At 44.1% G+C, this 26,582-nt stretch overlaps 1 protein-coding gene across 2 annotated transcripts in view; it reads left to right on the forward strand.

The window, feature by feature from the left end:
- Positions 1-8,997: 8,997 nt before the first annotated feature.
- ctnna1 (catenin (cadherin-associated protein), alpha 1) overlaps positions 8,998-26,582 on the forward strand; it is a 101,287-nt gene continuing 83,702 nt past the window's right edge. Inside the window, exons 1-7 of one of the 2 annotated variants that reach the window (XM_048230797.1) lie at positions 8,998-9,085; positions 9,169-9,294; positions 10,907-11,024; positions 11,424-11,619; positions 17,622-17,788; positions 21,732-21,851; positions 23,252-23,521. In XM_048230797.1, coding sequence (XP_048086754.1) covers positions 10,920-11,024; positions 11,424-11,619; positions 17,622-17,788; positions 21,732-21,851; positions 23,252-23,521 — 858 coding nt within the window. In that variant the 5' untranslated portion in view covers positions 8,998-9,085; positions 9,169-9,294; positions 10,907-10,919. The remainder of the gene's footprint in view (positions 9,086-9,168; positions 9,295-10,906; positions 11,025-11,423; positions 11,620-17,621; positions 17,789-21,731; positions 21,852-23,251; positions 23,522-26,582) is intronic. The other variant, XM_048230798.1, reaches the window with a different exon arrangement.

Below are 26,582 nucleotides of genomic sequence, written 5' to 3' on the forward strand. Positions count from 1 at the left end.
CGCTCTCTCTCCTTCTCCCTCTGTCTCTCTCTCCTTCTCCCTCTCGCTCTCTCTCTCCTTCTCTCTCGCTCTCTCTCCTTCTCCCTCGCTCTCTCTCCTTCTCCCTCTGTCTCTCTCTCCTTCTCCCTCGCTCTCTCTCCTTCTCCCTCTCGCTCTCTCTCCTTCTCCCTCTCGCTCTCTCTCTCTCTCTCTCTCGCTCTCTCTCTCCTTCTCTCTGTCTCTCTCTCCTTCTCCCTCGCTCTCTCTCCTTCTCCCTCTCTCTCTCTCTCGCTCTCCCTCTCTCTCTCTCTCCTTCTCCCTCGCTCTCTCTCCTTCTCCCTCTCTCTCTCTCTCGCTCTCCCTCTGTCTCTCTCTCCTTCTCCCTCGCTACCCCAACCTCTCGTCGGTAAATGACTGCTTGCAGCACCTTCTTTTTTCCTCTCAGGGCTCTCAGACGTGAATGCGGCTGATTTTCTTTGACTGCAGGGTGTTCGAGAAGCAAGATAGCAGACAAATTTCTTTCTCTCCTCCAGTCCAAGCAGTGGGCTTACAACTCTTCATCCTCCTCTTCCTCCTCCTCTTCCTCCACCCCCGCTCTCTGTTCATGTTTTCCTGTTGAATGCCACTGGCCAGGCTGTCAGCAGGGACAAGCAGCCCTGTGAGAGGTAACACTGCCAGCGTCCCCCATTTGCCTATGGCATTGTCACCGCGCTGTTGCATCCGCACCTCATTACCAGGGCTATTACAAAACACACTCATAGCTCTGCGGCTGGCGACGGGTGTCACGAGACAGCGGAAGATTCCGGAACGGGTCTGGGCCTAATCTGGCACATTGCTGCCAGGGTAGGGGTGTGTCACAGACATATCCCAAAATCCCCACTTATGGATGTCAGGGCGGCAACTTCGCTCTGGATGACAGAACGGTGATGGTAAATTCATACGGATCCTGTCGTCGGCATCTATCATGTGCCAGAGACGCGTGTTAAATCATGCGTGGTGAAGGCCTGGACGTTTTTTTTCCCCCCATTTTTTTTTCTACATCAATTCTCGCTACTTTTGAAATGTGTGCACAGCCATGAGGGATGCAAACCTAAACATCTGCTTGCATTAATTTTTCATTTAAATGCTCCCCTCTTGTGTGAGCGCCACCTCTGACGTTATATAAAACATTTACTGTGCGCTGGACGAAAATTGCCATGGCAGCCGCGGTGGAGACTGACTTATGCGCCGCGGCCTGAAGTGCACACGGCGACATCGCCAGCCCTCCCCGCACAAAGACCGAAAAGAGCAGGACACTGGAGACCCTCTTAGGTTTCAAGGCCCACATCTCATCTCCCATCATAATGTGCCCTTAATGTGTGCATCACTGTGTCCCCTCTCTCCCTCTCTCTCTCCTTCTCCCTCTCTCTCTCCTTCTCTCTCTCTTTCTCTCTCTCCCTCTCTCTCTCCTCTCCCCTCTCTCCTCTCTCTCTCCTCTCTCTCTCCTCTCTCTCTCTCTCTCTCTCTCTCCATCTCCCTCTCTCTCTCCATCTCTCTCTCCCTCTCTCTCTCCTTCTCCCTCTCTCTCTCCTTCTCTCTCTCTTTCTCTCTCTCCCTCTCCATCTCTCTCTCTCTCTCCCTCTCTCTCTCCATCTCTCTCTCCCTCTCTCTCTCCATCTCTCTCTCTCTCCTCTCTCTATCGCTCTTTTCTTTTTTCTTCTTCTGCCTTTTCCACTCTCCACGCTTGCTTCCACTCTCTCTGTTTTCTCCCCTCCCCACCTCTTCCGTCTTACATCTACGTGGGCTTCTTCCTTTTCACTATCTCTTCCTCTCTCTCTGTGCTGATGGTGCTGGGGGTTCATCGCAGGTTCAGGTAAAAGGAGGAAGTCCTGTAAATGCCTTTATAATGCCCTCACTGATGCATGCCATTAAAGCCTGAGCTGACTCTGGGATTGCCACACTGTCTCTGTCTCTCCCCCAGAAGGAGAAAATGATGCCTAACACACCATGTTGTGTGTGCAGTGGCTTGTCTCTGATCCTTATGCAGAGCTGGCGGACAGATTCTTTCTCTCCCCCTCTCTCTCTTTCTCCCCAGCGGTGTCTCGATTTAATAAGTGACTGGGTGCTAGTCATTCATTTTTCCAACTCCTCCCTCTAACCCCCCTCAGATGAGTTCTGTAACCTTACAGTATTGTACAGTGCTACTACCTACTTTCAAAAAAAAAAAATCTATTGGCCTAAATGAAAAGAGGCAGGTTGGAATCAATATTACTACACCATGGCACCTAATGTTCAGTTTCAATAATTGTACACATTTAAATGTGATTAAATGTCCTCACCAGCCAGGGGAATTTAATGAAAGCGTGTCATTTGGATTTCACTTCATTATTGTGCAGATTGATCCTTGTTAGCAAATGGCTACAGCAGGGTGGATCAGATGTGTCTTTTTGTCTGTGTGTCGTTTTTAATGACAGGAAGATCACCAGGGGGTGAGAACAAATGATAAATGGAATACACAAAAGAGAACAGGGATAGACTGTTATTACCTTTCTGAAAAAGAAAAAAAACATACACAAAGAGAAAAACATTGGCCACGGTGTATGACAGCGGAAATAACAAACTGATGCGAAGCCATCTGTACTGACCAGCGGTATTTCTCCTGCGTTCCTCTATGTTCTGCTAATTATATACTGTATATAATATATCAATAGACATACCATAATAATACCATCCCTGACCACAAGAGCTCAGAAGGGGGGAAGTTAAAGGGGAAGATACTTCTTATTCACAAGCACTGGCAGGTTCAAAAAGACTAGTTCAAACCACCTCTGACAGTGTACTGTATTACCAGGGTGACCTGACATGATTGAGGATATATAGGCCTTCTGACCTGTCAACCAATGGTGGGTTGTTTACAGTGTTGAGCAAGGGCAATGACTGGATGTTTATTGCTATCTGGTCAGGTAGTATTTCAGCATTGTACCTCAATCCACTTAGCTGTCATTCTTGCAATCCACATCAGTGAATGTGGCAGGCTTTCACAGCAAGCAATGGTCCATATAACAATTACCTTTCACGTTTTGGTGAAGCATAACTTCCTCATTTCTAAAGAAATGCAATACATGATTAAAAAAAAAAATGTGAACGATATGAATGATTGACGTATTATTGAAGCAACAGATTTTGCCCCCGTATCAGTATCAGTTTATTTTTGTCTTTTTGAAAAACAGAGCTGTGTAAAAAGGACTGGAGTATTTGGAAATATCCGGGGTTTATTTTTTGACCGGCCGTCAACCATTTCTTTTTATTCATTTGACATGTTGTTGAATCAACAGAGGCGCTGTCTCCATCGAGTCAGAGATCACTGGAATAAATAAATAAATAAATAAATAAATAAATAAATAAATAAATAAAATAAAGAAATAATCTACAGGCGTGCTACCAGAGACTTCCTCTCAGCACAAGTTTTTACTCTCATCAGAAAGACTGAGTGTCAAGTCTGATGAACTGGAAACTGTGCAATACTTCTTTGCACCACAGCTTGTCTGAAGTGTGAGAGTTTTATGTTCTCAATGACCCATACTTCACATGGTATCAAAGAAATGAAACATGGATGACTGGGCAGAGAGAAAAAGTAATTTCCCATCATTGCCTCACAATGTCTGTGCCTTTTTTGATCATAATGGAATTTTCAATTGGAGAATAAGGAGATTCTATTGTATGGACAGCTCAGAAGCCCCCCTCTCAAGATTCATCTCCAACATCATAAACAAGAACATGTTCTGAATGCACTTGCCTCATGTTTTTTTTTTAAACTTTGCATAATATCAAGTGAAAAGCAAGTCATAATGGAATCACAGCACCAGCTCAAAACTGAGAGCTGTTACACTTGAGGGTTGCCACCTTAACTTGTCAAGACAATCTGTCAAGAAAATCGTCATAATCTTGGTAGGGTTATTAACAGCACATCATCCATTGCAACAGTATACTGAAAACATAATGCTGTGTAAATAGTAATTCAGTTTAAACATAGATTTACCTTTATCTTAATGATAGTTCTGCATGCACTATATATTCATTATTTCATGAATAGAAGTCTAGGAGCATGATGGAGCTCACAGGATGAACTAGGTCACGAGTGACCAATACAATAATGCCCTTTATTTTTAAAGTCCTTTGTGACTCACATGTTGACTCACCGTAACCAGAGATATGACCTTGCTTTTCAGCAAAGGCAGATGTAAAAATACATACTATTGTAAAGCATGGCTGACAGCCGACCGCTTACAAAAAAAAAAATACAGTATAACAGGTCACTGTCATCATAATGCTCTCTTGGAGTTATTGTTTATACCAGTCTGCCTGAGAATGGAATGCTATACGTGACCTAGCATGATAATAATAATAAAACAACATGGCTATGTAAAATTATTAGAATCTGTAATATAGCCATAGCGATGGTAGGTCCACAAGTAAATGAAAAACTTGGACGAAATGAACTACTGGATGTGACTGATAAGACTGCCCTAGAAACATGCCGTACACAAACAGGCCCTCCGGCTCCTCAGGTTGCAAGGGCCAGAGTGTGCCTGGATGTTGTAACCACAGCGGAGGGAGTGTCCTTCCTGTCTAGACAACAGGCAGTGACACGTTTGTCACGACCCTTTAGAGCCTGTTTTAACTCTTTCCACGCTCAGTTAGATTCCAAAAAACTAAAGCTTCAACTGGGTTTGTGAGTGAACAAGATTGTTATGATCGGTTTCAAAGATCTCAAATGTTCCACTTTGAAATCCGTGAATGTCAACAAGTTGTGAGACGGGCGCTTGAAGCCTGTGAGACAGAATGAGGCGAGAGGGAAACCAAGAAACAATTCATCCCTGACGCTTTCCAATGACGACTTAATCCAAGTTAGAGCCCACTTTCATCACCACTCTCACCGTCCGTCATGGCCTCGCCTAGTATCTACTCCTCAATCCCTCCTCCTACTCCCCAGTGGATCTCATAGCAAAATGGAACAGATCCCACGAGTCATCTTTTATAAAACAGGGCTGTGGAGTAGATGAGGCAGGCAGGGGGCACCTCACTCACTAGGACACGGCGGATAGTTGCTGAGTTTTAGCTACTGCACACAGGAGTGTATATTTATTTATATCATATTTCTTAAGGCTACATTACCATTGTAGATATACATAGTAACACAAGCTTGTCCTTGATTGAGAAAAAAAAGCACATCACTTATTCCGTAGGGAGTATTTGTAGAGAGTGGACAGACGATTCAGGGCTGGCAGTTAAGGTTCTGAATATCACAGCTTATTATTTTACTGCAAAGTGTGATGCATAGCAATGACCTACTCACCCCTGTGACTTATCATGAGGACACTGACAACACTTTAGTGTCTAAGAAACCACGAGTTCATGTAATACAATTCAGAAAATAGACAGATTAACTGTTGAATATACATTGGACAAAGCATTAAAAGTTTGCCTGCTGGATTCCATGGCAACACGTCCTATGAGAAATTATATGTGTTCTCCATGGTTAGTTTTCATTAATCCACTGCTTGCCTAATTATTTGCTGTTCACAAATACATTTTCATGATAACCAATTAATTCCTCATCACACTGTCCTGGGTGTAGTTCCAAGTTATTGTTCCTGTGATTTGTGAGGGATTTGGGCTTTTTTTATGTAGCAGTTGTTAGCATGCTCTCCGGCTTATTTCTCCCAGACACCACTCCTTCAGGGCATGCTACGAGCCATGCATATCCAAATAGCAGAGCCTGTTCTGCTAATCACTCTGAGAGCTCAACCACAACACACACACACGGCCATGGTGATGCTAATGACGGGGCCTTGGCGATAAGGCCACAGTCTGTCCGTCTGATGAGGATGACATCACCACTTCTTCTGGATGGGCTCTTGACAACTGAATGACTCATTTGGGTGTGGTGCATTATTCTTCCCTACAGCATGGCCTTAGGGAAGTGGGGGGTGGGCAATGGGGGGTGGGCAACACCACCACCACTAACAACAACAACAAAAACACCTGTGAACTCTGTTTCCCACAACCAGTATAGACTCAGTCTGCTTTAATTAGAATGGAGGGACTTGATTATTCATTCAGTATGGCACACATGTTCATAGCCTCATTATGTGAAGGAATTATTTATAAAGTGCTCCCATCCTACGTCTGATAGATTGGACTGTGTGCTTGGTGGCAGCAGAGAAGGGGAGGGGAGATATAGAAGAGAGGTTCAAGGACACATGAAGTGTATCCACATGAACAAGCTGTTGTTTAGAAATGGTAAATATTTTTCACAGCCCCTGTCACTTCTTATACCCCCTTTTTTTGGTCTCATAGCATTCTGTATAGTGTTAATAGGGAGCATATTATTCCAGTTACTTGCATTTATTCAGTTAGCAGATGATTTTATCTAAAGAGACACAGTTCATGACAGTATTTCATATTTGTTCCCTGAACTTGAAGGTGATAATAAAACTAATTGCCTTTCAAAACAGATCTTAGAAAAAAACAACAGATTGCGGCACACTGTTGCTTTAAATCAGCTATTTGTGACCTTAATTTCATGACTTCTTGATTTAGCTCTTGGAAAATCACCAACCAACCCCTTGAAAATATTTCTCCCCAACAGATTAAAGTTACCCTCCACAAATCTATTAACAAGTGTTAGTGTGTCCTCTCTCACGGATAGCTCCACCACAAGTGTGTCCTCTCTCACAGATAGCTCCACCACAATTACTGCCCTATCTCAGCATCTTCGTCTCCTGTCTGGTAATCATCTTGTGATGCTTAAATTAGCACTGAGGTACTGTACAGCATGGGCTGTGTAATAGCCTTGTACTCACTTAACTTTTAGGGTTGCACGTTTTACCAGGGTGGTGGAGGTTCTTAATTAACGTCTAATCCAGGCGTCTAATTGAGTGTTTTTTTTCCCCCCCGACGTCGCCTGCAGAACAAGAACTCATTGTTGTTAATGTACTCGCTATCACACAGCTGCTGATTTCAGATGATTGCCTGTATTCTCCTCATAAAGCAATTTCCTCCCCACACCTAAATTGCTATTATGACCCCACAGCTCCTATCACTTTGTCACAGTTCATTACTTAGTTTTCATGCAAGCTGAGGAGATGCCTCGTCTTTTGCAGTGGGTGGGTGCATTGGTACGTTGAAGATTTCGGAAAAATCTGCAGAGAAGATAGGCCTACATTTTTGAGGACTAAATTGCTGCATCTGTCAGTTATCTATCTTCAATTTCAATCTCCCATAAAGAGACACGAAGGAGGGTTTGCCATATGATGCAGTAAAAGAAAGATGGGGTAGTTGTAAAAGCAACGCATTGGAAGGGATACGGCATTCACTCTCTTGCACAGCCATAATTCTGTGAGGCCATTATGCACAAAATGTGTATGTTTATTTTTTTTTAATACATCTGGCTCCTCCAATAACCTGTTTATTGTATCTCCACTTCATTAAGCGCAAAAAAAACAAAAAAACACTTGGATCCTGTAGATTTTGTTCATTAAAATTCACATTGGTATTCAGTCATTTAATGATAGAGAGAGCTTTGCCATCCACCTCAGATCTTGCCATCAAACACAAACACACACATTTGTGCCTGTACATGCATGCATGCATGCGTGCACACACACACACACACACACACACACACACACACACACATTCACTCTCGGTCCAAATAGTGCATTCAGTCTATTTGAGGCAACGTTGGCAGCAATGATGGCAGTCAATGCCTTTGTTTTATAGTCAACGTGATGAAACATACATACAGGCAATGAAAAGTGCTATCTGAGGGAAATATATGATTTGGATGATGGTAGCAGTTATCACCCTGTCACTTTCAGCTGCTGCGAGAAGGCATGTGGGTGTACAGACGACACAAATCTGCTATTTCTGTCGTTTCGACCGGATGAGAATGCTGCATTGTGGTACACTGTGACTCAAAGATTCTCATATGATATCTTAAAAACAGCAAGTATTTGCATTTTATACCCACACAGAGAAGCACACACATACATGAACTGCAGAGCCATGGGACTCTTATCTGTGAACACTACACTAAGTCTTCGGAGACTGTGCATGTCTTCCTTTTATGTCCTCAGTGGGGAGCCTTATCTTGTCTTTCCCTGTATATCTGAGTCAGGGCCAAATGCTCAGACATGCTGTTGAGTGTCAACTACAACACCAGTTGCAAAAATGTCCACGCCCCCTTCTTCAAATTCCTTACAGGCTTCAGTCATAGGCCTATTCAAAATGAAGACCTTTTATTAGAAATGAGGAGATGCAAGGGTTCTCAAAGTGTGGGGCGAGCTCCACTAGTGGGGGATAGAGGCATGCCAGGTGGGGTGGGAGGAACAAGAAGTTTGTTCTTTTGTTGCCTATCTTTAATGATGCCTTTCTTTTTTCACAAGGAAGATCATATATTCAAAACGAAATAGCCACACACAAACATTTAAGTCATAAACAGACCGAGTGACCGACATATGAATTAAAATAACATCTAACATCTTAAAATAAATGTAATGTGGAACCAAGATGTGAAAAAAACTATTTCAACGTTATCATTTTGCCAGGTTGATGGGGTCAGGTGGGGCTTGAAAATTCCCCACCTTTCAAAGTGGGGAATGACTGAAAAAGTTTGAGAACTACTGATCTAAGGCAAAGGATAATAAAGATAGGCTAGCCTACAATTAATTGATTTGGTTTAGCCTAGGCCTCTAGGGAAGGTAGGCTAACAAGTTATTGTTAGTGAATTTATAAAGATTGGGTTTGTTTATTTCCAGTTGATCTGACTCAGCTTGGCTAAAGAAATAAACTAAAACCATAGAGTTCAACAGTATAATTCAACTGTTGGTTAATGGGTCTACCACTGATTATTCACTTAGTTTGAAAAAGTTTACATCACCGTTTCAGTTTACGCACCACGCCCTTACAACACACCTGATAGCGATTGGGAATGACACTGGCCTGTGTCAGCCGCTTATCCGCCATTCCAGGAAGCCGTCCCGTCTCCCCCCTCCCTTTCTCCATAGAAAACCAAAGAGAGGGTGAAACTTGTAGCTGCTGAAGTTGCGGAGCCGAAACCACGGTATTTTAGGTTTCTTTTGAGTTTGTTTAGCTGTGTGTAACTTTATATACGTTGTTTGTAAACCTTTTACTCCTTTTCTCTAGAGCCGAAGCTTGAGGACGTACAGGGTTTTCAAACTTTTGACTAAACCACTGAATTCCTCGGACTCCATTCCACCATTTTGAAACGCTAATTTACACCCAACTTCCCAAGTGGATACTCTTGTTTTGGTAAGTAAGTGCGACACTTTTTCAGATGTTGTATTATATTGTATAAATGGTTTGTGAATGTCAGTGACTGTACAGTCATGTACAAATAGTCATCACTGGTTATGATACAGATACAAAGCAAGTGAAGTGTGTAGCTAAGTAGCTTCACTGACTAAATAGATAGCGGTGTGAGCTAGCATTAGCTTGTTTCCATAGTTCGGACAGGGATGTTTGGGATACCTCGCATTGTAATGAGAATAGTTGCGGATGCATAGCTGGGGTGCGTTTTTTTAGACAGTTATGATCTAATAACGTGAATCACAGCATCGTGTGTCTTGGTTGGTATTATCGGGAGTATCTAACAATTCGTTCATTTTGAAAAACTTTGATGGCTGATGTTTTGTAGCATAATTTGCTAAGGATCAGGTTTCCCCAGCTGAGCAAGTGACTGTGGCTAAGTTAGCAATCGGTTAACGTTAGCTCTCCGTTTACCTAACTTTACAGTGCATCATTGGGCGGCGGAGAATAAGATTATGTTAGTTGTCTAATAATTCGTACGATATGATCACATTTAGTTTAGACACTCAACCAACCCACAGTGAGTCTTTCTGTTAGTTGTTATATACTAGTTTTTGAAGTTGGAAATATGACCTAATTGAACGGCCTTAGGATTTCCTGGTTTTATTGTAACGTTAACGATACCTGGACTTTTGGATGGCCACCGCCCTTCTACTGGGTAACACTAGTTCTAGCAGCTGCGACTTTTTCCAAAACATGCGACATCTGCTGTTACATGAACAATATATTTTTTTTAAAAGGTACGCGTGTAATCATCTTTAGACATAAAGGCTTTACGTCACCACATGTCTATTTGTTTCTTAAGTCTTAATTTTTTTTAATCGATTGGATTGTGATTTGTTGATTTGATTGATTGGGTTGTTGTGGCCTGATTCTGCGTTTCTTGCATGACTTTTTCTCTAACATTTAACAGTATTCTCTATTAATAAACTGATCGCTAAATTTAAAGTTATGTCTAACATCACATATGTTTGTCCTGATATGTCGGCTTGCTTAAAATGTCCATTTCACACCGGCGACCGACATGTCAACTCTTGGCCTATATATGTGTTTGAGCCCTCAGGATATCCCGATTATCTCTTACTTTATATTTGCACTATGAGCAATCAATAAAATGACAGCCTGAATCTGGGGCACGCTGTGATGCTGGGGCACTAAATCCTGTCAGTCTTCTACATGATGTAAACAAACCCTTCACTGGACCAGTGCAGCTGTTTTATTTCTGACGGGATGTTGATATGCTCAGATTGAATGATTCACCTTCTTGCCTCAGACCTCTCTGAGAGTGTTTGCCAGAGCCAGTTGTCCCGTGTGATAAACTGCCATAGGGAGTCAGTCCACAGACCAGTGGTTCATGTATGTGTGATATTCCTTATGCCCACAGGTTTGGTGTTTAATGTACTGTGCCACATTAGAGGAAAATAGACAGCTGCTTTAGGCATCCCTTTTGTCCCCTTCTCATTGTAACGGCTCTCTGCCCGTTCCACTCGCCATCTTTCATTTTTATTGACCCACCCTCCCCCTGTCTGACTCTTTCTCTTGTTTGTTCTCTCAGAAAGTCCGCAAACATGAGTACTATTAACACGCCCAACATCACCTTCAAATGGGACCCCAAGAGTCTGGAAATCCGGACTCTGGCTGTGGAACGCCTGCTGGAGCCATTGGTCACCCAGGTGAGATGCTGCACTTGGCAGACAGTTGCATTCAAAGTGTTCTCAGTAATAAAGGCAATATTGATTTAATTTAGTTTCTTTTATTTTTTTAAACACTCCTCACATCTCCCTACTCTTAGATGAAGAGCATGTGTACCTATTTATTCTCTCTACTGCCCCCCCTCCCCACACACACTCACCCATCCACCCATTCACCCACCCCATCCCCCCTGTTCTGACTGCTCGGCTTACTCATCGTCTTTGGGCTAGAGTAGACTAGCATTTTCTGGAACTCTCCTTACTTTGAAAAGAGAATTCATTAAACCCCTCTGGCTACCTCACTCATCCTTGTGTGTGTATATATAGGCCCTATATCTAAATCATTTGTACTATTCGATTTCTCCTGCCGCACGCCCTCAGGTTACGACCTTGGTAAACTCCAGCAACAAGGGACCATCTAACAAGAAGAAGGGCCGTTCGAAGAAGGCCCACGTGCTGGCCGCCTCTGTGGAGACTGCCACACTGAATTTCCTGGAGAAAGGAGACAAGATCGCCAAGGAGAGCCAGTTTCTGAAAGACGAACTCACCGCCGCTGTGGAGGATGTCCGCAAGCAAGGTACGCAGCCGGCAGGGGGAGGTAGGGGTCGCATTAGGGCTGAGGTGGCACTAGCAAGCACATGTGATTGTGCTACACCCCAGTAGCAGCAGGTTCCTACACATAGGAATTGCCCTCAACCCCCTCATAGGATGCTCTCCAGTAGATTTAATGGCCATTATTGTAACCGGAATCGACGGGCATACATTGTGCACACACTTAACCTGGGTTTGCACATCCACACATCCCTGTTTTTCCCCTCTCTTTATTTGTTGGGCTGTCACACAGCGAACAGAGCCTTAAGGCCCCATGTTTCCACTATATCCTTCCACCCACCCAACACCCCCTTCATCCCTTGTTAAACCTCATTACGCCTCCTGCCCTAGCGGCGTCTGAGTGTTATTCTTCCCAAGACTGCTGCAGGAGATGCGTTAATAGAAAGGTTTAACCCTGTCAAATAAGTGTTGCACCTCATCTCTCTGTGTCTTGTTAGCTATGAATTTTTTAAGAGCCTGTTGATATTGATGCTCAGTGAATGAGACATTCTGCTCAGAGTCCTGAATCCCCCCCCCACCCATACATTTATTTATTTTGAAAAAGAACAAATATGCTTGTGTCCTCTTGCATCATCCTCAAGCTGTTAACCCTCTGGGGATATACGGGGATGGCAGTTCCAGTCGTTTGGATCTTTGTTGGGCAAAAGGGATTTGCATGGTGTGGTGATAAATTGTCACATATTTGTGGGCTAATCCTAGGTATATGTACATGTTCCAAGTCCCGGTTAGAGAACAGCTTGTCACTATATTCCTGCTCATTGCAGTGCTCCATCAAGATATTCTCATTTAGCCGGTTGCCGAGGGGATGACAGTCCAAGTCCACCGCGCTGCAGTATCTGACATTTCCCTCTGTCGTCATGGACGATGTCAGCCGTTATTAAGTTGAACACCTGTCAGAAGTGGAACCCAGTTGACTGAAATGAGATTTTCAGGCTGGATTCGTCTTCCTCCCACAGCAGGACAAGGGAGGGAGGGAGGGTAGGGTAGGGGTTGGTTGGTCAGTCGTTTGGTCGGCAGGCTAGCAGTGCTGGAAATATACGAGCGAGTCAGCATCCTAGTCCATGACATAGGCTTATGTCTCGTGCACGCGCGAGTCGCGAAAATCCGCTGCTTCCCTGGATTTCATCTGGCAGGGCATCATGGAGCTTTCGAGCGCTGTCTTACGCTGGCTCGCTGAAGTAACATCTCTGTCAGGAGCTGTATCTCTAACCCCCCACCCCCCAACCTGTCAACTCAACCCGTCCAACCCCCAACCCACACCACCCCTCCCCACAACACATTTATTAGCCTGGTTTAGGATGCAGTATCGGGAAGAAAAAAAAACGAGAAATTTTGCCGGGAGCGGGCCAGCCAACCAAATGCTCGGATGCCCCAGGAATGTCAGATTGATTTTGGTATGCTGTCACTGGCTGGGAATCCGGGGGCTGCTGACTGTCCGCCTGTGGCTGGGACAGTGGGGCCACGCAGGGCCGCCGGCTCAGCCAACTGTAGCCAGACTGATAATTCCGCCATTGACTGGGGCCAAATCTACAGATGACACAAAAACAGAACGGAATGGTCTGGGGGAGAGAAACAAAACAAAACCAAACACACAGGCCTGTCTGCAGTGCACCCCAGTGAGCTGTGGCAGCTGTTAATATCAACCTTTTTGTTTTTTTGAAAATTAAAGCTGCTTTTGTTGTTCATTCTCTTCATGTAAATCAATGTGAGTGGCTTTTACAGGGATGTCCTGCCACGTTGGCCGTTATTTTTTTTTTTTCCCCCTTTCTCCTCCTGCAACAATTGCTTTTATTTATGGCAACAATCAAAACCCATCTCCTCATACCTCTCAATAAGGCAAGGCTGAGTAATGTGGATTCCATGGTAATGCCCCCCGTGCCTCTGTCTCCCGGGAGGATCTCGAGGCCTCGCATGGCTTTTGTGTGACGGCCATTTTAAGCATTTCATCATGGTGCGGCCCCCCCTTACCACCTCCTGCCCCCTTCTCACACACTGGTCCCTCTCCGGGCACTACTTTAGAGGAGATGGATGAGAGTTTATTAAAGGCACACTGATCACTATCAGGACTGTGAAAATGGCCTTATTGATCGGACCCTCTGGAGGGAATGACAGTCTTAAGGTGCTGACTTTCTTTTGAGGTTGGGGTGGGTGGGTGGGTGGTGGGATGTCCTGGGGCTATTTTAAGACTGGCGAAAAGAAAAAGAGAAGGAGAAAGAGAAAAATCACACGAAGGAGCGGTTGTCGGCAGTGCCAGGTGATCTTTTGTGCTGGGTTATTCGCTGTAAGCTGCCTGCCTCCTCCGTCTGAAGGAGCACGCTGGCCAGGGCTGGTCTCGAAACACACAGACCTCAAACACCACTTCCTGTTGGTGAAGTCTACAGTGTATATTTTGCTTTAACCCCACTGAGAGGGGAGGGGGGAAAAAATGAAGGAAGGAGCAAAAACAAAAATCTGCATTTCTTGTACTTCAGAAATAGATTTCATTCCTGCATGACTGGTCTTTTCCCTCCTCAAAGCAAACGCCTTATAAATCTTTAAATAGATTAATTCTCTTAATGCTTAGCCCATCAAGTGAACAAGCGGGAGGGAACCTTTAGTTATCCCTTTGTTTTATCCAGATTTGATTTAGACTGAGCCATGAGTAAAGCAGTGGCTTTCCTCTCAATATGAATACGTTTCAAAATCACTGTCAGTCGCGTCTCAAGTCTACACAGATCACTGAGGAAAGAGGTAGACTGAATATGACACACAATGGCAGACAAATGAAGACCAGCAGCCTTTGTGTGGCACGGACTTGAAAGACTGCCTCTGTGTGTGCGTGTGGGAGATAGAGAGTGAGTTTTGGAGGTCAGAGGCTGTATGTGACCGTACACATAGCGCCTTCTGTCTGGAACATCATGGCCTGAATGAGAGTTCATAGTGGCAAGTCTTTCTTTCTTTCTTTCTTTCTTTCTTTCTTTCTTTCTTTCTTTCTTTCTTTCTTTCTTTCTTTCTTTCTTTCTTCTTTCTTTCTTTCTTTCTTTCTTTCTTTCTTTCTTTCTTTCTTTCTTTCTTTCTTTCTTTCTTTCTTTCTTTCTTTCTTTCTTTCTTTCTTTCTTTCTTTCTTTCTTTCTTTCTTTCTTCAGACAAAAAGCCACTAATGCAATTAACTTGTAAACCCCTGCAACCAGCAGTGTTTTCTCCCTGTCTTCTAAAGCCATGCTCAGGCAATGACACACACACACACACTCTCTCTCACTCCCCCACTCACCCCAGTGAAGCAGGATGAGAAGCCACACTGATTGTCAACGTTGTTCCACAGGAGGCTGAAGGATGTGTGTGTGTGGATGTGCAGGGTGCGGAGGAGGAGGACACTGTTACTGTTGCTACATGTCGGTTTGCATGTCACTACTCACCATGTAGCTTTATGTCATGGGAAATTATTTATGGGCCTCTTCCCTGGATGACTACATTGTTTCTTTACTCTGAGCACCCAGAGTGCCAAGAGATCCCCCCCCACACTTTTTCTCCTCTTCCTCTTCGAGCTTGGTAGAGAGAAGAAAAGGAGTGTAGAGCAGCAGGCATCTAAAGAATAGTGGCACCCCTCTTTCCTCACCTTCAAATCCATGCTCGGCTCCTTTTATAGCCATGTGTCAGTCACAACTTATGGGTTCTTTTTTCCACAGCATTATTTGTATTTCTTTTTTTTTGGGTTCCCCCACACACACACAAACACACACACAAACGCAGGCAGTTTCCCAAAGTCGAGGAAGCATACTCAAAGTTGCCACGTCATCGAACTCCGCCGAGCACTGTTCCAATGTTAAAAAATGCTCCGAAATTCGCATCCTTTGTTCTGAGAATTTTCAAGGATGCATCTGTGCATGTGAAGAGTTGAGTGTCCGAGAACACAAGGGAGGCCTCTAACCTCATCTTCGAAGAACCTGACTCGCAAGGAGGCATTCTATCAAAGAAGTATGCTCGTCTTTGGGAAATAGCCACACACGCAAAATATACCAGTGATGCTAAATCTGTAGAAGGTACCTCACTACCAATACATCACACTGTCTATCTGCACTAAAAAAGTGCCACATCACTCTGAGGCTGGAGGGGTGGCACCTGAGAGTCTCTAAAAAGGTGCATCTCCAGCTGTAGTGTTTGCTATGTTTTCTGACTCTGCCGACCCCAAGCGTAGACTTCAAACCCCCTCTCTCATATCAAACCACTACGGAGCTGGCTTCTCGCTCTGCTGTGTGGCGTGTTGACACACTTGGCGGCCGGGGTTGAGGTTAGGATGTCAAGGCGCCCAACACCGCTGAGGTGCGGAGGAAGTGACCTCGTCTGGCCGTGTCCGCACCCCCTTAGTGTTAGTGTGGGGCCAGTGCTGAGGGGCCGATTAGGACCAGAGAGATGGAGAGTAGGCATCGACCGATATGGTTTTTTCAGGGCCGATACCGATATCCATTATTACCAAAACGGGGCCGATAACCGATATGTAAAACCGATATGTCAGCTGTCAAAAAGGGGGGTAGATGGTAAAGACGATATGCTGCAAAAATTTCATTCAAAAGCATTTAATTATGCAAACTTTTCTTTCTTCTTTGCAAGTGTATATGCTGTGTAGGCCTATCATGTTAATCCAAGAGCTGAGTGATAGCAATTATTTTCATAGAGTAGGCCTACACAATGGGCTATGTGCTTGTTAAGGGACCTGTCACAAAGAGGATGCTTTGCCATCGTGTGTGTGAGTGCACGGGAGAGGGAGAGGTGCATGCGTGATGGCAAGTGTTACGGTTGAATAGTTTAACTAAAGTTTTAAAATAGTTCTTAGGCTATTTAAGCATGCAATTTGTGTCCATGCTATAAGCTACACTTTTGAGAGCCTAAAAGGCACGTTAATAGCCAGCTCAGGACGCAATTTAGTTCAGGTCGAATCAAATTACGGCTGGCCCTGGGTGCATAGTCTTTTCTGACAGTCCGTTTCAAAAAGGAGCAATTAGACTTTTTGACGTTCGCTATCGCATAATTTAGGACTTGTCTGTACTATGTCCGCCGAGGTGTCCCGTTGTTTACAATTAACGGACGAGGTGGAGGCAGAGAACTCCTGAAGCGCAGCAACCGAGTTTTTGTAGGCTAACTAGTAAACAGCATACCACTAACGTGCATCAATCGGGAATTCGCTAAATGAAGGAAATGGGTGCTTTTACTTATTGATCCGGATCAAAGAGACAATAGCTTACAAAGTGGTGTTTTTGTAACTTCAGTGTAGATGATTGTGATTCATTGCAACTTAAGCAATGTAGGCTACCTTCCTTACCTTCAAAACGTAGCTCCATACAGCTGAAGCCCAGTCTACTGTCTGCCTCAGTGAGAATCCTAAACTTTCTCCGTGTTCAGTCTTCGATCCTGATTGGCTGCATTCGTGCTAACTTAACAAATCAGACGGTGTAGTGGGCGGGACAATGCTCTTGACCACAGAGTAGCAAATGCAGGCAGTGAGAGACGCTTTACAGACAAAGTAGCGCGTTTCGTTCTTTATCCATTTCAATATCGACTTATCGGTGGAATAAATTACCGATACCGATTATTATAAAAATGCTAAATATCGGCCCTAATAATCGTCCAGGACGATAACTGGTTGACCCCTAATGGAGAGGCCAGCTCAGGCCATTAATGAGTTATTAATGAACCCAGCAGGGGCCGTACCATTAGGATTAACCAACAGATGTAGAGGCTGCACACCAGCAGGACTTCATTGATTACTTGTGTGTGTGTGTGCATTTGTTCTGCTCAGTGCCTGCTACACTTTGTAGCCTTGTGTCTTAATCTGGAAATGTAGGCGTCACGTTTACTCTTAATGATGTGCATATTATGAATGGAGTCTTTGCTGTCGTAAGGGGCTTGTTTTTATTTTGATGTTTCAATGATCTAGCCTTTACTTGGGTCATCCAGATACTGTAATTTGTGTGTGTGTCTGCCTCCCTGTAGGAGAGTCCATGAAGCAGGCCTCAGGAGAGTTTGCCGAGGACCCGTGCTCATCGATGAAGCGGGGGAACATGGTGCGTGCGGCTCGTGCCCTCCTCTCGGCCGTCACCCACCTGCTGGTGCTGGCAGACATGGCCGACGTCTACCGCCTCCTGATGCAGCTGAAGCTGGTAAGGCGGACCTCGTTCGCTCGCTCGCTCGCTCACTAGTGTGCCTCTCCGAGGTTATCCACACATTTCCCACACACACTGTTACAACCACCCGGCTCGTTCTGGGTGATTTAACATAGGGAGACCACACGTGGATAAAGAGTTAACAAAATATGTATTTATTAAAGTAATCATGTATGCAAAATGTGAAGTGAAGTCAGTATGAATGAGATGGTAAGAAAACAAAAGTGTGGTGTAAACCAGAGTAATGTGCTAAACCCAAACAAAAGACAAAGGCGACGCATGTAGCAATGGAGAGAGGGAACCCTGAACTTAAGCCAGGTAGCCTCTTTTATAGTGCAGTTGCCCCAATCAAGTGATCAGCAGCACCCGTGTCTTGACCCTGCCCTGCAAACCGGAGAAAGACAAAGACAGGCAGGCAGAGACCGCCAGGCTTGTAACAACACACACGCACGCCCACACACCCGCCACCTACATCTCCTACATGCCCTGTGGGAGTGCAAATGTGTGCTTGAATGGTGTGTGTGAATATGCTGCAAGGCGCACGTTATGACCCTGTGTCAACGCCGCAACAAAAGAAGGAAGTGAGTGGTTGGATTTTAAGCAGAAATGGTTTGTTAACTAAATAAAGAAAGAAGAGAGTGAGGTAGGTGGAAGTCCGTTATCAGTAATGAAAAAGGCTGAAGAGTGATGTGGCGAGTGCTACATTGTGTTTGTCAGAATTAAAAATAAGAACAGCCTTTAACAGGAAGAGGAAGCAACTGACTTTGTTGCTGCGACACCTGTGTACAGGTGCAGCTGTATTGCGCGGAATTGTTCTGTATGTACAAGTTGGAGGTCGGGCTTAAGTTCCGACTTCGAAATAGGGATAGATCAATTTGCCCAGAGTTTAGAAGTGGGAACTTTGAATGGAGGTTCATTGTAGGAGGTCAGAATTCTTGAACCTCTGAGTTTGTCTGGAATGACATTGGGAGATTCCAACCAGGAAGTATCAGAATTACGACTTCTCGGGACTGCCATATAAGGCACTAAAGCCCAGCTTCCTGGCATACCTGGAGGAAACAAGCTAAAAACAAACGGTTTGCCATCATACTCATACAGTGCAGCTTGACACAGAAACACCTGAAATGGACAAAGAATTGCATAGCCTTGTGGTCTACCACCATTTTTCATTTTTAGCTGAAATTACATTCTGCACAGCCAAGCTATTATGCCATCTCCGCTGCAGCTCCTTTCCTATAAATTGCTAACGGAAGCTGTTGGCACAGCACTCCATCAGTGACAGTTGAGTTCAGAGGTTTCCCTGTCTTTGTTTAGTTTCAATTCTTCTTGGATTAAATCAGGAAGGAATGTTTAAACGCTTTGAAACCTGCACAGAAATGTACCGTGCTGCCCCAAGGTCTTTTTATTTTATTTTTTATTTTGGGCCCATCTGTGGCTAGGCTTCTGCCCCAGCTTGTCCAGAGGCAGGTGAGGTGGTTGGGGGAGGCTGCTTTGGGTCAGGTTGGCACAGTATTCCTCTGTGCCCCCCACCCCCATTTTGTCTTTGCCCCCTTTGCCAGGATAACAATGTGTATCACTGCTTCTCTCAAATGTCATGCCGAGCCTTTCAAAGATTACCGCTCACAAATTGCCGGGTGATTCACGCCTCCCTCTGGCAGATTTTGACACGAAAGCATCGCAAACCAAACCCAGGCAAAACATGGAGGGGGAAAAAAACAACATAGAGATTTACTCTTGTATATTTATTCCCGAATGTGGTATTTCAAACAGACCTTCTGCCCTTGCGTGAAGGTGGGGGTGGGGGGGGGGAGGATGGTCATTGTGAAAGTGCATATTTCGCTGCCACACGGAGCACTTTTTGAGCGATGACATCGCTGGTCTTTTTATAGCCCCCACTTCATTATCTATCACCCCACTCCCCCCCACACACACACACACACACACCCACACACCCCTCACTGGCTGCTGGGCGGGCCGAAAGCACAGAGGAATGCTACAGGCAGCTGGCCCGTGTCCAAGAGTGTGTCCATCGCCTTCCGGAAAGAGGGAGTGCAAAGGAGGGGCGTAAAGGCGCACAGCTCGAGTCCATTTTGACTTGTTCTCTCTCGCTGTGTCTCCGGTCTCCAGTGCCCACTGCTCCCTCTGGTTATTGCTGTTCTCAGAGCTGCACTCTACTTCTTTTTTTTGTGTCTGGCAGTTTTTTTTTTTTTTTATTTTTTTATTTTTTATTTTTTTAAACATTTCTTGTTCCATTGTGTGGTTTTATAACCAGTGAGACAGCAGTGCCAAACCTGAATTCTGAAAAGTTTGGCTACTTCTGTTTGTTTGCTTGTGGTTTTGTATCTTGAGGCAAGACAATGGGAATAGAAATGGATTTGAATTGATTTACAAACTCCCATATTATGGAAATGCTATTAGAATTAGTAACTTCTATTGTAGAGAAGAGCACAACACAGACCTGCATTATTAATATCTATATTTATGCTGTTTGCAAGTCCGAAATAAATGTTCTTGGTCAAACTTAGACAACTACAACTTACACACTTATCATCTTTTCAGGGATCTCATAATTCATCTTTCAATGGAAAGTTACTTTTGGGACCTGGTGAGCCACACAGTGGAATCCGTGGAAGGTTTCAGAGCAGCAAAAAACATTTTGTTACTGATTTATATGCAGACTGTTTTTTGTGTGAACATAAAACATTTAAACATTCATTTCCATCACATCCCCCAACTCCCTGAAGGCCCTAGACCCTGGTGTGGCCCTGGGAGTTGGTCTGATCCACTTCTTTTTTTTTTTTTTTTTTTTTTTTTTTTTTTTTTGTACATTTTTTTATTTTATTTTTTATTTATTGCCTTCCTTTTTTTACTTTCAAGGGAACCTCAGCCTTTATTGTCTCTTCCCTGTTGGCAGAATACCTTGTCACTCTTGACAGAGGAAGACATCGCTTAATTCATTTATATGCATTAGGTTGATATATTGTTTGCATCAAAATGGGTTAGAGCTACCTTTTTTTTTCTTCTGTAACGCCCCCCTCGGCCTCCTGTGTGTGCCCTGATATGGTACAGGGATGGCTGGTCACGAGTGCATCTGAAATAATTTCCGCATGTTGGCAGATCGGCAGCGGTGGCAATCCCTCGGCCCTTTTAGGAGATTTCATTTCAAACGTGTGATACCCAGCTGAGTGGATTATTCCATTTTATTTATTTATTTGTTTGGCGTCGAGATTAGATTTGGTGTCACCGCTCCTCGCTTGAAATGCGCCGTGATGGACGTTTGTGCGAGCTGGGAGCCGAAGCGTGCTCCTGGAAGAGTAGGCACTGTTTTTCACTCGATTGTTCCGTGAAGCTTGAAAGATCATATGAGGAAATCGCTGTGTGTGTGTCTGTGTCCATGTGAATGAGTGTATATGTGTTTGTCTTATTCTCTCAATGCATGCAATTAAGCGGCTTGCATATAGAGAAACTATTGGCCTTAAATGGAAAACAAGCAATTTGTGTGTCCCAATGATGCCTTGTTTCTAATGCTATTACCTCTGCATGACCTCCTGAGTTCCCATTATCATTGGTAAATGAAAATTAAGATGGGGAAACAGTCTTGATTTGCCTTTGTCTGTTGTCATTTAAATCTGGCCCAGGAACACTTATTTCCCCATTACTGTGTAATAGGTTTTGATGTTGTTCAAGTTTTGAACATCTTTACTTTCTTCTCCCCACTTCATTCCTCTTCTCCCCCTTCATTTCCTCCCCACTTCATTCCTCTTCCCCCCACTTCATTCCCCCCCACTTCATTCCTCTTCTTTGTTCCTGCTCCTCTCTCTCTCTCTCTCTCTCTCTCTCTCTCTCTCTCTCTCTCTCTCTCTCTCTCTCTCTCCTCTCTCTCCTCTCTCCCTCCTCCCCCCCCCCTCCACATTCCTCCCTCCTCCTCTTCCATCCACAGGTTGAGGAGAATCTGGCTAAGGTGCGTAACGCTGGGACTGAGCAGGACCTGGGCATCCAGTACAAGGCCCTGAAGCCAGAGGTGGACAAACTCAATCTGATGGCATCCAAGAGGCAGCAGGTAAAGTGGCGCGGCCCCACGTAGTGTGCGATGGTATGGCGAAGCGTGTCACGATGCGATGCAGCTCGACGCGCTTTTTTTGAGCCCGTGCCCTGCTCTGCCCCCTGTATTGTGTGGCTGACTTGCCTCGCCTCCACCTGAATAGATGTAATCAGATGCTGCGGCGTCACATTTACCCCCTTTGCCTCCCACACAGACAGGGTGAAAGTCACTCCCGCCTTTGGTTAGAGATTAGATGCATATAGGCATGAACAATCTCCTTATTACCAACAGGGCGCACAAGGGGAAGGGGTTGCAGTCAAAAGAGGAAAAGAGGCGGGAAAAAAGAAAACGACACTCTTACTGCTGGAAAGGGTGACAAAATCCATTAGCTTGATATGAGAATTGGGGCCTCTTTTTTTTGGAGCTTATCAGGTTAGCCGTAGTCAACAGTGAAGTGCTTTTCCTGATGAATTTTCCAGGTGACATCACTGACTAATGGAATGAGCGTTTATATTTTCTCTTTGCAATTGAGATAGATTACTGAATCCTGACTTAATTATTTTCGCACAGATCAAATATGGGGTGTAGTTACTCGGCGAATATTTATTTGCTCTGAATCTTTCCGAACATCAGCAGTTACCTAGGCAGCCAGGCCCTTTCAGCAGCAACAAGACATCGAGATCTTTTATGCTGTGTGTTCTAGAACGTCTGTAGTGAAATTCTCTCTAGTACACCCACATAGCCATTATTAAGAGAAAAACACCCGTCTTTTATTTGCACTGTCAGTATTGATGCACACTTGCAAAGGCATAAGCGAAGCTGGCAACCATTTTCTGCTGCTGGCTCTTGCCTTGCAGTCGATGACCCGGACCACTGTGAGAATGCTGTTCTTACAGTGAGAGCTGGAAAAAGCCTCTAAATGGCCTGCATCCGCCTGTGAAGTAAATGGCTAAACTATACTTTAATGGCCTGATTATGATGGTGTATAGTGTGTTGAAGGAGAGAAATGCTTGTGGGTCATTTCGACAATGCTCCATTAAGTGTTTTCAACAGTCCTTAGCGTTGCAATTGAGACCATAAAGTGATCACCATATTTCTTTCTTTCTTTCTTTCTTTCTTTTCTTTCTTTCTTTCTTTCTTTCTTTCTTTCTTTCTTTCTTTCTTTCTTTCTTTCTTTCTTTCTTTCTTTCTTTCTTTCTTTCTTTCTTTCTTTCTTTCTTTCTTTCTTTCTTTCTTTCTTTCTTTCTTTCTTTCTTTCTTTCTTTCTTTCTTTCTTTCTTTCACCACTGCTATGCCCCCTCTCCATAACCCCCTTCACTTCTTGCAACTGCCCCCGTCTCTCCTCCTTTCTCCCCTTGTTTCTCCTCCTTTCTCCTTGTCTCTCCTTTCCACCCCTCCGCCACACTTCCCTCCATCAGGAGCTGAAGGACGTGCACCACAAGGACCAGATGGCGGCGGCGCGCGGCGTGCTGCAGAGGAACGTGCCCATGCTCTACACGGCCTCTATCGCCTGCCTGCAGCACCCGGACGTGGCTGCCTACAAGGCCAACCGCGACCTCATCTACAAGCAGCTGCAGCACGCCGTCACCGGCATCTCCAACGCCGCGCAGGCCACCGCCAGCGAGGACTCCGCGCTCGGCCACACCGCCGGCGGCGGAGAGCTCGCGTACGCGCTCAACAACTTTGACGTAAGTCGGGGCCACTGGAGGTTGCAAACACAGATGAGTGAACTCTGTTTGCTCCTTTTTACTTTCAGAAAGCAGAGATGGAAAACTGATGCAACGGTTGCACCAGCGTTTTGGTTTTACCTGTGCACTCCCCACAGGCGATTTCACTATTTACCTGATCTTCCTGGCGGAGACGTTTTGGGGTTTAGGTAATAGTTGGGAAAAATGTGTCAACCTATTTTCAGAAGGCAGAGTTTTCCATCTCTCTGTGTGTGTGTGTGTGTGTGTGTGGATGTGGGTTTGCGTATAGACCCTTGAGTCTTGCTTTTTGTTGTGGGTTCATTCAATTATTTACTTAGTCATTATCTTCAGTAAATGTTGAACCATGGGGCAAGCCTTTATTTTGTTACTAATTGGTTGTTTCAAAGTGACACATTTCTGGAAGTAAAATCCTCAGAGTAGTATGCAAAACGAAACAAAAAAAAAAACACTCCAAAGAGCTGGCCTCTTAAGAGCCTGTAAAGAGAATCCCAGAGGGTTTTGTGTCCCCTCCTCTCTCCACTCTTCCATTTGGGGACCATTTTCCCGTCGAATTCATCCAGCAACTCTTTTGGTGTTTTGAAGTAGAGCCCCCTAAAAATAGGTTTGCGCCTGTGTGAAACGGATTCGTGGCAGGCAAAAGGCGTGCCGAGCAACTTGTTTTTTTTTTTTTTTTTTTAAATCTCTGAAGATGAGGAACATGTTGGCAGGCAGCCTGAGCTCAACTTTGAACGGGGGGGGTCTGCAACCCTGTGAAACACATCCCCCTGTTCTCCCCTGTGGAAATGTGTGTTTTCTAATGAGATGGAGGGATTGAGAGAGAGGTGGAGGGAGGGTGGGAATGCAAATGAACAGTCGGAGCTGTTTGCATACCCACGTTTTGATTGAACTTGATCCAGGAGACTGTAATCCAGGATTGTATCAGATTAATTTCTCCGGGCCCAAACAAAGCACTCCGGTTGACCTTCAAGATCCGGTAAGGAGAGGGGATAGGGGATGGGGGTGGAGGGCGACCCGCAAATCCCCCGTTGTTCATGTTGCTGCTGAGGGGTCAGTGAGGTTACTCTCGCCTGTGCCCAGGGCGTGACCCCTGATAATCTCTCCAGAGGGAAGTGAGAACTCCACTGCCTAAAGCAACGCAAGGTCAGGCAGCAACATTCACACAGTGGCCTTCCTGTCACAGTTGATGTCCGTTTGAGTAGTAATGCGTCATGGATCATTAGTTCACAGTATTTGCTTGCATTGACACTGACATTGACACTACCGTAAATATGCAGTATGTTGAAAATACTGTATATTTTTAAAAATATAAAGGCCCTATAAATAAAATGGCCTTATAAAAGGTTCAATATTGTCTTGCATTTATCAAATGTTACTTTGTGTCAGGCAGGATGGAAAGTGCATAAAAATCATTGCTGGAAATACGTTTTAAGGGTAAAACTGAGCCAAATAAAGCTTACGGAGTGAAATAATTTGAAAAGCCAGCCGATTATACCTTTTTAAGGCAGTGATCTGACAAAGATCATGCAGAGTAGGTTAAAACAATGCTAAGTTAGCTTGAAATCACTACACGTATAAAAAAGCATTGGCTTTTACAGTCAACTGCCTCTGTTGTGATGTTTCTATTTCTGCCTTAGAGGTCCATCTGGCATGAGGTGGTTTGAAATGCTGCCTCCTGAAGAGGATCAGCTGCATGAAGCTCAATGGGTTCAGAATAATTATACCAGACCAGGGCTCTACACTAACATTTTTTTCCAGGAGCACTTGTGTGCCCAAGTTAAAAAATGTAGGAGCACAGACACAAATTTGGGCGCACAGTCAGTTCTGTATTTAACTTAAACATAATCTAACATTACACTGCAGCTAACACTTAAACATGCCAGTGCACCAATTGCGAATATTAAGAATGACTGACAACATTTAGGCTACAGGAAATAGGATTTTAAAGATCAGTGCCTACTTTATTTTCAGTCTGTTCTATTTTCCTACATTTTGTTAATGTAAAATAGTATAATACATTGCCATATTTGCATTTAGCCTGTATATCAAGTATCCTGCCAAATGTAGGCTAATTTATTTATTTGTGAATCCATCTGTAGCTAATCCAAATATGCCCATGGTGACCTATCTGACAGCATACTGCCTAATACTACTACTGCTACTAAAACAGTCCATTTGCTCTTCCACAAAACCCATAATAGGCTAATCAAGTATGTGTGTGTGTATATATATATATATATATATATATATATATATATATATATATATATATATATATATATATATATATATATATATATATATATAAATTATTATTGTTTTTTTTTTTTTTTTTTTTTTTTTTTTTTTTTTTTTTTTTTTTTTTTTTTGTTTTATTTATATTTATTTATTTTACTTTTTATTTGAAATATCTGCATTGATGGGGCAGTAGGCAAACGTTAGGCCTACTTTCGTTTTGCACTTCAGCTTTGTATTCGGTGTAAACAAACAAGCATGCGTGGAAGCCTGGAGTTGTCAGTAGCGTTCTACCTTTGAATAAAATGTCATAGTCAGTTGTCAACCCACACATAAGGCAAATAATATCCTGATATGACAATATTTACTTTTTATTTTATTTACCACAAAGTCCGGTATAATACAGCCTAACCATGTAGGCACTAAGACAAGTATCTGTAGCTTAATACAAGTAGTTAGTTGTTTATTTGTCGTCTTCCAGAATTGCAAACCAACTTGGACGCGCGAGGACGCTTGTGCCCAACACTAAACTCGTGCATGAGCTGTCATCTACCAATCAGCATGTGAAAACTGCCGGAAGTTGCAACCATGTAACGCCATGTTTTCAAAAATGTCGGCGGCCAAATGCAATGCTAAGTGGCTGAAGCTAACCCTTCAAATCCTGACCCCCTGGCTAAAAGGCATGTTAGGTTACCTTTCCTTCTCTCACTGCATTCTCAGAATCTCATCCTGTTCCTCCGATATTCGGTGGATAGAAGAACTAATTTCTTCAATCTTTGCATCTTGGCTGGCTAGTCTAACTTTCCAC

Source organism: Alosa alosa, chromosome 21 (genome assembly GCF_017589495.1).
Source record: "Alosa alosa isolate M-15738 ecotype Scorff River chromosome 21, AALO_Geno_1.1, whole genome shotgun sequence".
NCBI classification, from domain to species: Eukaryota; Metazoa; Chordata; class Actinopteri; order Clupeiformes; family Clupeidae; genus Alosa; species Alosa alosa.